The 12,496-nt window shown below is 36.5% G+C and overlaps 1 protein-coding gene across 1 annotated transcript in view; it reads left to right on the top strand.

Moving 5' to 3' along the window:
- ADCY2 (adenylate cyclase 2) overlaps nt 1-11,145 on the top strand; it is a 1,242,889-nt gene extending 1,231,744 nt beyond the window's left edge. The window contains exon 25 of the mRNA XM_075212755.1: nt 10,772-11,145. Coding sequence (XP_075068856.1) covers nt 10,772-10,924 — 153 coding nt within the window. The 3' untranslated portion in view covers nt 10,925-11,145. The remainder of the gene's footprint in view (nt 1-10,771) is intronic.
- The last annotated feature ends 1,351 nt before the right edge of the window (nt 11,146-12,496 follow it).

Here is a 12,496-nt window from a genome sequence, read left to right as displayed (position 1 = left end):
ACAGGCACCCTGCAGACATCAGTACACCAACAACTTCTTGTTGTAAATCGAACGTACATTTATTGTTTACATCACAATAAATGGCAACACTACTTGTCAGGATGACACCAGTAAGCAACATCCTTTGCTTACACCTCCTGGTGACCCTAATGCTAACTAAATATAGTTCAGCTTTCTCATAACTGGCCAACTAGTTTAACATCAGTCACCAACATAAAATGAACACCACAGTCTTTTAACCCCCACCCAAACACTACAAACCGATTACTTACAATAAATCAATAACACGTATATGGTACACCTGTGTGTTTGTATGCTAGGGGAAAGATTGTGTGGGAATTAACTGTATGCAGACTTCCTTTGCAGAGTTCCTGGGACCTCACCTGCCCCTATGCAGGAGAGCTGTGACAAATAGGCCTAGATTTTGAAACCAACAATCACGATCTCAAGGGTTGAAAAACAGCATTAGTAAAAATATATATATAGTCACAGCCACACTTTACAGTTGGATAGACAAACTCAGATAGTGTTGCTTTATAGTATCATCAAATCACTTGCAAGTGCTGAGGAAGAGAGAGATGTTTCTCAGACCTTTAGCTGTTATTATAAGTATAGGGAAAATAAAGTTAACTCATTGGTAAAAGAGATAGATCTTCTAAAAAAAATTAGAAGTTCATAAAGACTTGAATATTTTTATAGAGAGAGACAAAAAAGTTAATGATGAGTAGAGGAATATGAACGTCAATTGGTAAATACTAAAAATTCCAAATTCTCTAGAGATGTAAATGATTTGATAAAGTCTGGTCCTTCAATAGGAAAAATAGAACACCAAGTAGGGAACAAATGAGAAATGTATCTCCTAATAGGTCATTTCGGAGAGATCTTGAAACTACGAATAAAAAAATCTCCTTTGATAAGGTAAAACAAAAAGGACAAGTTCCAATTAATGATAAGAGAAAGATAAGAAACAGCATCCCCAGTGACTCATATAAAACTTATTTTAGGTATTAAAGTCATTTTTATCGCTTACAAATAACCATTGTCCAATGCGATTGTTGTGGTTCCAATGCACAAAGATATTTAATTGCAAAATATAACAGGATTTACAGCAAGCCATTTTTACTCATTAAAGATGTTACAATAAAGCAGGAAAGTATAAAAACACTGAATACATTACATTTTCCTTAAAGTGTTTCATCCAGTCATGGTTGCATGTAGTCAGGATCAGAGAGAGCGAGAACAATGGCCAGCATGCTTATATGTAGTATACAGATAACACTTAGTTAGGTCTTCATTGGTCCAGGGTTAATGATATTCCAGTTCCCTGCTGGTTGTTGGTCAGTTCATTTGATCCTTTCAAAAGGTGAGGGGCAACTTCCCCCAACTATTGTCCACTTGTTTTCACTGTGAATAACCAGTTCAAACTGACCCACACAAAAAGTACTTTTGAGTATTAATCTCATATTGCTCGTATCTTGCGATCGCTAAATGCTATCGCTACTCTGTCCACACAACGGGTTAATGCTGGTGAAATAAGCTTTAATATGAGACCAAACCCTTTACCTTTTAAAACACCTGAATCATAAATACCTTTAATATAGTATTATCTATGCAGAAATAAACAATCTAATACATTTTACTAATAAATAAATGTGGATTGGAACCTTAATAAATGTGTATTATTTACAAATATAAGTGTGAATGCAAATGTGTGTTCATGTAAATGAATTGAAATTTAATTGAACCTGTGCAATTGCATCATAACACGTGGCGTATTAATCGCAATCGCACGGTTCAACAATATTAATTAATTTGGCTTACTTCATCCAATTATTTGACTTCGACATAGGTTAGGAGCTAGATCTAAGAACAAAGTTTTCCATGGGGATACAAGAAGGTCATGGGATGCAATGAATCCTGATACCTCTCCTACTCTCGATTCCTCTGTGTCTCCTTTTTTGGGGTCACGTCAATTCCTGATAAAAAGAGACTATATATATATATATATACACAAATCAGTACCAATTATTATCTCTGGGGCCACCTAAAATGGTCCAGAGATTATCAGAGGAAGAAGTGGAGGACTAGGTTTCAATTATTGGAATAAAATAAAAATAAAAAAATGGTGTGTTTAATTTATCAAATAAAAAATTGACACAAGCTCCACTAAATTTACTTAGTAAATGTCTAAATATTACCTCCGAACCTAATTTGTTTGAGTTATTTACTAAACTTAACAGATTTGTAAGATTGCTTTGCTGAAAAAAATATTTTGCTGCAAAATCTTTAAAAAGGTGTGATGAAGATAGGCTATCATTCTGGACACTAAGCAGGATAGTATAGCCTTAGGGATTTGGAAGAAATATTGAATGATAGAGATACAGTATCTGGCAAGGTACCAATATTTGATATCAATGACAAAATTTTGAGTAAAGGTATTCAATTAAAACTAAAATCTGAATTTTTCCCCACCTCTAGGAAGAGTACACAAATCAAATGTTGTTGCAGTACTACATTAGATCAGTTTAAGGATCTTTGCTTGACAACTACTAAGAAGAAATACTCTAATCTTTCACATGTAGAAAAAAATTGCTTTAAAAGAACTGAAATTCGATGAATCCATCATTATAAAAAAATCATGATAAAGAAGGAGGGGTGGTAGTACAAAATATTTCAGACTACAAATCAGAAGCTTTGAGACAACTTAATAATACTATGTTTTACAAATGATTACAAACTAACCCCAATGAGACTTATAAAAGGGATTTAAAAACTTTGTTAGATTAGGCCATGGCTGACGGATCTATTTCCAAAGAAGAAAAACAATTTTTATTTGTTCTCTTTCCCATCACTCCCATTTATTATCATTTACCAAAGATTCACAAACACTTATTATCACCTCCTGGGTGTCCCATTATATCTGGTATTGGTTCCCTCGCCCATAATTTGTCAAGCTATGTTGATTTCTTTTTGGAACCTCTGGTGTCATCTCTATGATCCTATATTTGTGACTCTACACATCTAATAAATTTATTACACTCAATTAAGTGGCATGATTTTTATGCTTTCCTCACTTTGGACATTGAGTCTTTAAATATTAACATTGCACATACTAAAGGAGTGGAGGTTATATCAAGAATTCTTGCAACTAGTGAGATGGTCTCAGAGAGACAGTTCATCACTGATGCCATCACTTTTATTTTAATGCACAATTATTTTTTATTTGATCACTGTCACTATCTACAGGTGATGGGAACGGCCATGGGGACGTGCTTCACCCGAGCTACGCCAACCTATACGTGGGAGATGTTTAGTCAACTCGCGTGTGGGCGGGGAGTTAGGGGTGGACCTCATCCTCTATGGCCGCTATATAGATGATTTGTTTATTATTTGGAAGGGGAGTGAATCACGAGCACTTGAATTTGTTAATTATCTCAATATTAATGATTATAATTGGAAGTTCACACATAAATATCACAAGAATACTATAGAATTCTTGGATCTGTCTCTGCTAGTCATGGGATCATCAATTACTACCTCAACATATCGGAAGCAGGTAGATTCCAATAATTATCTTCATTTTAAGAGTGCCCACAATTCTAAGTGGAAACTCAATATACCGAAGGGACAATTTATGCATCTTCGTCACAATTGTACGGATGAGTTTGATTTTTAAGAAGCAGGTAGAAGAAATAATTTATAGTTTTTTGATTGTGGTTACCCACAAAATCTAGTAAAAAGGGTATTTAAGTAGGTTTTTTCAATGAATAGGGAGGATCTTTTATCTGAGAAGAAGCTAAATAAAAATACTTTACAATATAAAGAGAATACTCTGATGACAAATAAAGGTGCTAGAGCTGATTCTCAATGGGCTTTTGTCTCAAAATATAATAAATCGTCAGTTGTTATTAAGAAAATCCTCAAAAATAATTATCCAATATTAAAACAAGATCCCACTTTGAAAACTTTACTCCCAAAAAATCCAGTTGTCATTTTTAAGAAGGGCAACAACCTGAAAAACATATTAGCTCCTAGCTTTTTGAAAACGAAACCTAATTCAGGTGTTGTAGAACCATTTACAGAGAACTGCATATAGTGGGTCCCCTCAACTCCAGAGGGTTTTTATAAATATGGAGTTTCATGCTGCATCACCTGTAAACATATAACTAATCATTCACAATTTATTCCAACTTCCTGTGGTGATAAAAACATAAAGATCAGGGGATTCATCAATTGTAATTCCAATTTCGTAATTTATGTATTGAGATGTAGCTGCAACCTCTTTTATGTGGGGAGGACAACTAGACCATTGAAGGTACGTTTTAACGTACATAGAAGAAATATATTAAATGATTTGAGAACCCATAGTGCCTTAAGACACTTTACTTTGAAACATAACAATAATCCAGACTTTCTGACAGTAACTGGAGTAGAATTGATTAAACCCACGCAGATAGGTGGGGATAGATATAAACAGTTATGTAAAAAGGAGGTGTTTTGGATTTATAAATGAGGTACATTATCACCAGAAGGTTTAAACGAATCATTGGAAATGAATGAGCTAATGTAATACTATGGATAATTATAAATTGTTCCTCCAGATTTTGTTTGAAACTTCATTATAAATCCTCTCTTTTGATTGCACTATTAAAATCATTTTGATGGAATTATATAAGATTGGGGAAGTTCAATAAGTGAATATCAAATACTATATTTTTATATAATTTAGTTAATTTACAAATTGTATATATTTATGTATGTAGATGTGCATACATATGTGTGTACATCTATACACTTATATTTATTTTTATTTAAATTATGACTTTTATATATATTATATTTTATTTATATATGATTTTTTATCTATAACATATATTGATGTCCAATGTGGAGTAGTTTATGGTATTATAAAGAACCGTGAATAAATTGTTTTTAAAAGTTACATAGTCTGTTTAAATAATTGATTGATTAATGATGTGGAAAGAGCACTATGGGGTTTATGCATCATGCAAACACTTACTTAAAAGATGCGAAAACGGCTGTTTCCTCATCTTTCAAGTAAGTTTGCTATTTATTAACTGCCTAACTGAGGAGATAGCATAGAAATCTTCTCCGCTGACACCATGCGGCATCGCAGTCCCCATAGATTATGGGGACTGCAATGTTCTGCAATGTATGAAGCTTCGTATTGCACGGACAGGTAACGCCATCTCAGCACGGCGCTACCTGTCATTTCCAATGGGATTCTGCTGAAACGGTCTCTGGCTTCCAGAATCCGGTACAGTGGAAGTGCTGTGCACATGCGTACAGCATTTCCTCATGTCACCGGCAGCGATAAGCTGCCTGTAAGCAGGAAAAAAAGACAGCAGGAGAGGGGTCACTTCGCCGGGGCTCCCAGAGTAGCCCCAACATGGTGCATCTTAGCAGTACCTAAATACCTAATGCATCACTGTGATGTGCTGGTTCCATGAAAATAGGGGGGACTCCACGCAAATTCTTTCCCCGATTTTCACGGAACCAGCAGTAGGCTGGCAGCACTAGGGTTAAGACTAAATAGAGGGGGGACCCCACACTTTTTTTTTTACTTTGATCTATTTCTAACACTTTTGACAGCTGCAGGAGCTCCAGCTCTATTGCAGAACAGTGTAACAGTGATGTGTTTATACAACACGCTGCTAGCAAACAGCATGTTGTATCTGGCATGTTTGAAAGCAAACTCTCCTGAGGTTGCTTAATCGCAGCTTCATACATTTGAGACTTGTGTAGCTGCAGTGACAAACAGTCGGGGGTTTGATCTCTATCGATTTTGCAAATAGTGATTTTGACAGAAGCACAACTCTCGCGATTTTACATGAAATCTCAGCTTCATACATCTTTGAGTTTCAACTCTCCCGAGAAAATCGCTTGGTTTGCAAAATCGCACCTTGATACATGTACCCCCATGACTCCAGTATGACAAGCGATGGGAGATTCTAATTTAACGTGTCAGCATGCTAGCGATTTTCTAATTAAAAATCAACTATTATTTGGAATGCCGGAGTGATATTACTCTAATACTGTAAAAGAAACTCATTCTATTTTGTCTGGTCTGTTTTGGTACATTAGATATGGTCGAGGATGCTTATGTTCTGTTTTCCGTGACTATATCCGATGTATGTGTAAAACAGAGGATTGATTGATTGACCAATTACTATTCATACTCTCGTGTTAAGTGATGTATACTTAATATAACATAATAAAACATTGGACATTGATGCTCTTTTGAATTAACATTTAGAATTAATAGCGCATCAGATATTACTAGATGACTTATGAAGAACATAATTTTCAGGGTAATAAGATCGGACATATACAACCCTCTGATTTAACAGAGATATGTAAGTAATAGCAACTGATGAACTCCAAAATTGTATCTAGCAGCAGGATGATATAATCATATTGGATGCATCCGATCCCCTTCTCCTCTGCCTGTCATCCAATCCCCTTCTCCTTTGCCTGTCATCCGATCCCCTTCTCCTCTGCCTGTCATCCGATACACTACTCCTCTGCCTGTCATCCAATCCCCTACTCCTCTGCCTGTCATCCGATCCCCTTTTCCTCTGCCTGTCATCCAATCCCCCCTCCCTCCCCACAGCAGTGTATTTGTGATACCTTGCCCCGAGCACTGTGTTTGCGATCCCAATCCCCCCTCCCCCCCACAGCAACTTTGGTGCACAGGGATGACGTGAAAGAAAAGCTGGTGCGCAAGGTATGATATGTGAAAGAAAAGCTGGTGCAGAAGTGGTGATGTGAGATAAAATCTGGTGCATAGGCAGTGACAAGTGAGAGAAAAGCTAGTGTAAATGGGGGTGACATGAGAGAAAAGCTGGTGCGCAGGGGGTGACATGAGAATAAAGGGCAATGGCATGTGTGCATGTGATCACAAAGCTGGTGGGCATTGGGGTATGTGTGAGAGAAAGACATGCACTGGAAATGGAGGGTGCTAGGTTTAGAGGAAATCTTAGGAAAAATTACTTTATCAAAACTGTAGTGGGACAGTCATCCAACAGAGGTGGTAGAGGTTAGTATAATAGAGCAATATTAAAACTCTTGTTTTTTAGGGATTAAGAAAAATAGTGGAAATTAGATTGGCCAAGTTATTATTAAAGGCCGTACAATTTTAGGCTTTGTTACGAGCCGCGGCAGTATGCCGCATCCTGGCGTGAGGTAGCAGCTGAGCACATGCATTAGTTTCAATGCACTGTTATATTTGTGGAGGTTGTAGGGACATCCTCCAACTCCAGGGGGAGCTCTCGCATGTTGTTATTTGTCATTCATACATGTTCCTGGTTGTAACATACATAGTAACATAGTAACATAGTTGATGAGGTTGTAAAAAGACACCAGTCCATCAAGTTTAACCTATTTTGGATCTCCTGCAATCCTGCATTTATATTTGAAATTAATCTAGAGTAAGCAACCGCCAATCTGTTTCAATTGTGAAAATCCCCCCAGACTCAATATTGCAGTCCTATTTTTACCCTATATCCACTACTATCCTTCATTTTAAATTATCGGTCGTATCCCTGGATACACCTTTCCGCTAAAAATTTGTCTAACCCTTTCTTAAACATATCTATTGAATCTGCCATCACAACCTTCCCTGGCAATGAATTCCATATCTTGACTGCCCTTACTGTAAAGAACCCCTTCCTTTGCTGGTTGTGAAATTTCCTCTCCTCTAACCTTAGGGGATGACCACGTGTCCTGTGTATAGTCCTTGGGGTAAAAAGTTCCCATGAAAGCTCTCTGTATTGACCCCTAATGTATTTGTACATAGTAATCATATCTCCCCTTAGACGCCTATTTTCTAAAGTAAACATGCCTAAACTGGCTAACCTTTCCTCATAACTTAATGACTCCATACCCTTTATCAATTTTGTCGCCCTTCTCTGAACCCTTTCTAGTTTCAAATTATCTTTTTTATAGAGTGGTGCCCAGAACTGTACTGCATATTCAAGATGAGGTCTTACCAACGATTTATACAGTGGCAAAATTACACTGTCTTCCCTTGCATCTATGCCCCTTTTTATGCATGCCAATACTTCATTTGTCCTTAAGGGCTGCTGCTTGACATTGAACACTATTGCTAAGTCTACTGTCTACGAGCACTCCCAAATCATTTTCATTATAGATTCTCCTAAATTAATTCCATTTAATGTATAGATTGCATTCTTGTTTTTGATCCCTGAATGCATAACCTTCCATTTATCTGTGTTAAACCTCATATTCCATTTGGCCGCCCAATCCTCCAGTTTATTTAAGTCCCTCTGTAGAGAAGCTACATCTTGCTCTGATTTTATTACCTTACAGAGTTTAGTGTCATCTGCAAAAATAGAAACTTTTCTCTCTAAACCATCACCAAGGTCATTAATAAATATATTAAAAAGGAGTGGTCCCAGCACGAAACTTTGAGGTACTCCACTTAAGACTTTTGACCAATTCGAAAATGTTCCATTTATCACAACTCTCTGTTCCCCATTCTCTAACCAGTTTTCGATCCAAGTACAAATTTTGATTCCTAGACCCAGTTCCCTTATTTTGTAAACCAACCTCTTGTGTGGCACTGTATCAAAGGCCTTTGCAAAATCTAAGTAATTAGATTAGTTTGACATGACCTATCCCTCACAAATCCATGTTGATTCCCACTAATAATTTTATTGCGTACCAAGTAATCTGAATATTGTCCCTTAATATACCTTCCAGTAGTTTCCCCACTATTGATGTCAGGCTTACAGGTCTATAATTCTCTGGTTGTGATCTCGTCCCCTTTTTAAACAACAGCACCACATCTGCTATTCGCCAATCCCTTGGTACTGAGCCTGATGAGATTGAATCTCTGAAAATTAAGAATAGCGGTCTAGCTATTTCTGAGTTTAACTCCATAAGGACCCTTGGGTGTATGCCATCTAGACCTGGAGCTTTATTTATCTTAATATTCTTCAGTCGCCTTTGGACTTCTTCCTCTGACACCCAGACACCCAGGCCCTAAACTACGATATAGCTAAACCGAGAAAATGTAATAGTACTGTATGTGTGTATTCCAGTGAACACACAAATCTTTGAATTAGCAGATCCACCATTTTGTGAATGACAGCAATCTCACTACATGATAGTGCTGAATCTGCAGCAAACCGCAGGATGTGATGGCATACCATGTCTGTATTCCTCAAGGAACACGTCCATTAAGGCTTCTGCCTTAATCGTCGTAATTTCATTGCTTTTTGGAGTTCAAGTGAAAGAGTTTCAATAGTTTTTTTTATGTTTTAGATGGTGTGTAAGGAACCTTAATCGGACATGTTAAACCGTAAGGTTTTCTGTCTATGGAATATACATATATAGATACATATATATATATATATATATATATATATATATAGTTGCTATGGGCAGGGTAAGAGATTGTAGCATTCAGGAAACTTTATTCAACATCATTATGCCGTTCTGACTATACAAAGTGGAATATTCAACAAAAGCTTTTTTTATTTATTTTTTATTTCAGGGTTCTACAAAGAAACATAAAATTAGTAATCATTTACGGCAACATTTTATGGACTTAATCTAGCATAGGACAACAGAAAAACACCAGCGCAAAGCAAATACCAGGAAAAAATATAAAAAATAATAATTATTATATAAGAAAACCAATCGGTATATAAAATAGTACTTTTGTCAGTGCTTATGCTTATCATTGCAAATTTGTATGTATCTTCCAAAATGAAAGTATGAGGTATTCACTCAATAATTTGATCATAACATTTAAGCTTGTAACCCAGTGTAAATGGTCTTCATTCTTGAAAGTCCTACACTAACATACATGCTTTAAACACAATAAATATGGAGTAAGTTAGTATGCTTCCGATTTAAAATGTTTAATTCTAGTTAGCACCCTCTAGTTAGGACCAACCAGCATGAAAATATAAATTTAATTTAAAGAGAGGGGATCGCTGGATGAAGAAATATAGGTGTCATATTAGAGCAGTGTCAAGCCAGGTGCAGATTAATTTTAAATTTGTCAAGAAATTTATATGTTTAAAATGTTTCTAACAACATTAGTCCCACATTTATATTTAGCAAGACTCATCCTTACTCTTGTTTGTAGTAATTCAATCTTTGTCCAGGTCAAGACATTTAACCTACTACTACTAATCTTTGGCATATTTTTGAAGAATAATTATGCACATTTTCTAGAAAATGAAGGATTGTTTATTAACATTGTTCAAATGTGTCACTGTCATCATTAGATAGATGCAAGCTAATTATGCCAATGTTAGTAGATAACCTTTATGGTGTGGTATACTAAGTGTACAGTAACTGTAGGTATGCTATCCTTTACTGAATAATATTTTATTAGTGAACCCATTAGATCAATAGTTATTCGAGTCATAGTGAATGTTGTGAGATGTCAGTGATCAGTGATATAATAGTGTTTGAAATTTTGTATGTGATGCAATTATGTTTTATAGATAGATAGATAGACCATTTTTAATTAGATTTTTGTTATTTGTTACCATTTTAACATAAATATGTAAAGTATATAATTTCATTACAAAGGAAATTTAGGGTACTCATTGTGCCATGAATTTTTTTTTTCCTTAACACAATAGCATTTTCAAAAAGTTACATGATTTACAGGCTGTGGTCAGATGAAAGTAAACATGGATGAGTGAAGCATATGATAATTTAATAGCAGTTAACATTAAAATAATATTTTTTTTTTTGCTCTTTTTAGGTTACAGAAGAAACAAGCAATGTCTTGGTAGCTCTAGGATACATTTGCACTTGTCGGGGAATAATTAATGTTAAAGGAAAAGGAGAATTGAAGACATATTTTGTACATACTGAAATGACAAGGTCAATGTCACAGAGCAATGTGGCATTCTGAGCTTCCTTAAAACTGTAATTCAACATCTGTAAAGATGCAGTATTAGATAATAAGTTAGGCTTAACTCATACTGGATGTGTTTCATTTTTGCATCTCATAACAAATGGCACTTGCTGATTCCTCTCTACACTTCTTTACCATAGGACTTGTTTTATACTAAAGTGTCAAATGTTTTTTTGCCATTGTCTTTTGCAAAACTTAGTAATTCATTAAACGTTTATATGTACTTTAAATATATATTGATTTATATTTATTTCAGTGTTTTCAGACTATCATTTACTAATAGTTCTTTGTAAATATAAAAACCCACAAATATAAACTTAATTAAAATTGTTTTGTGATAACCTTGATTGAAATGCAAAAGAAACTCAAAGACAAAGTAAAGCAAAGTTAAGCATTATACCAGTAAATGTACTGTGCTGTAAACAGAGCTAATTGTATCAATCACAATTTATATATTGTATTCTACATACCAAACTGGATATATAATGAACAATGTTAGTATGAAACAATGGTGTAAGTAGAATAAAGAAGCTGTTCTATACCACAGGCAGGCCAATGCAGATTAAGGAGTATTCAACTCAGTCAACAAAGACTCTTGAGCAGCCTGAGCTTTCTACCTATCTAACAATTGTGCCTTTCATTTACCAGCCTCCTGCTTCCTGACTATCTACCATCTAGCACTGTATCCCACAGTTACTCCCATAACAGTTAAGTCCTTTCCTTTCCCTTCCCCCTGCTCCACTTACATAAGACATTATCTACCTCTTCCATCCTGACTGCGGGTACTGTTTCCCCCATCCTTGGGCCCCACCCTAATTCCGCCATCCCACCACTATCCTCCCCTCTCTCCATGCTACTACAATCCCTACAACCTTATCCCATCCTTTTAAGTTCCTCCCTATTACATGCACATTGTCACGGGCACTAGGAGTTCTACCCAGGATTCACCAGATGATAATGCTTACCAGAGGGGCGAGGTTTACACAGCGATCCTCTGGACAGTAGGGTGAATAGTAGGAACGTTATACAACAGCAGGTGGAGAGAGAATGTCAATGGAGTAAATAGGAGTCAGCGACTCGCAGCTATAATGGTAGGAAAGTCAGCGACTTGCAACTATAGTGCAGAGGCAGGTATCAACCAAGAAGAGCCGGGCGGACGTGAATAGGTGAAGGAAGGTAACGGGAGAGTCAGTGGTCTGCGGATAGCAAGTTGTACCACTGCTGTGATGGGAAGACTTGTCCAGGTGCAGGTAGGTAGTGGGGAAGTCAGTGGTCTGCGGATAGCAAGTTGTACCACTGCTGTGATGGGAAGACTTGTCCAGGTGCAGGTAGGTAGCGGAGGAGTCAGTGGTCTGCGGATAGCAAGTTGTACCACTGCTGTGATGGGAAGACTTGTCCAGGTGCAGGTAGGTAGCAGGGAAGTCAGTGGTCTGCGGATAGCAAGTTGTACCACTGCTGTGATGGGAAGACTTGTCCAGGTGCGGATAAGTAGAGTAATAGTAATAGTCTATGGCTGTATGTATACAGCTGGAGAGCAGATAAGCTTGTCCAAACAGATATGCAGGGTAA

Source organism: Mixophyes fleayi, chromosome 5 (assembly GCF_038048845.1).
Source record: "Mixophyes fleayi isolate aMixFle1 chromosome 5, aMixFle1.hap1, whole genome shotgun sequence".
NCBI classification, from domain to species: Eukaryota; Metazoa; Chordata; class Amphibia; order Anura; family Limnodynastidae; genus Mixophyes; species Mixophyes fleayi.
Note: the sequence above shows the minus strand (reverse complement) of the source record. Positions and strands in the feature narration are given on the sequence as shown.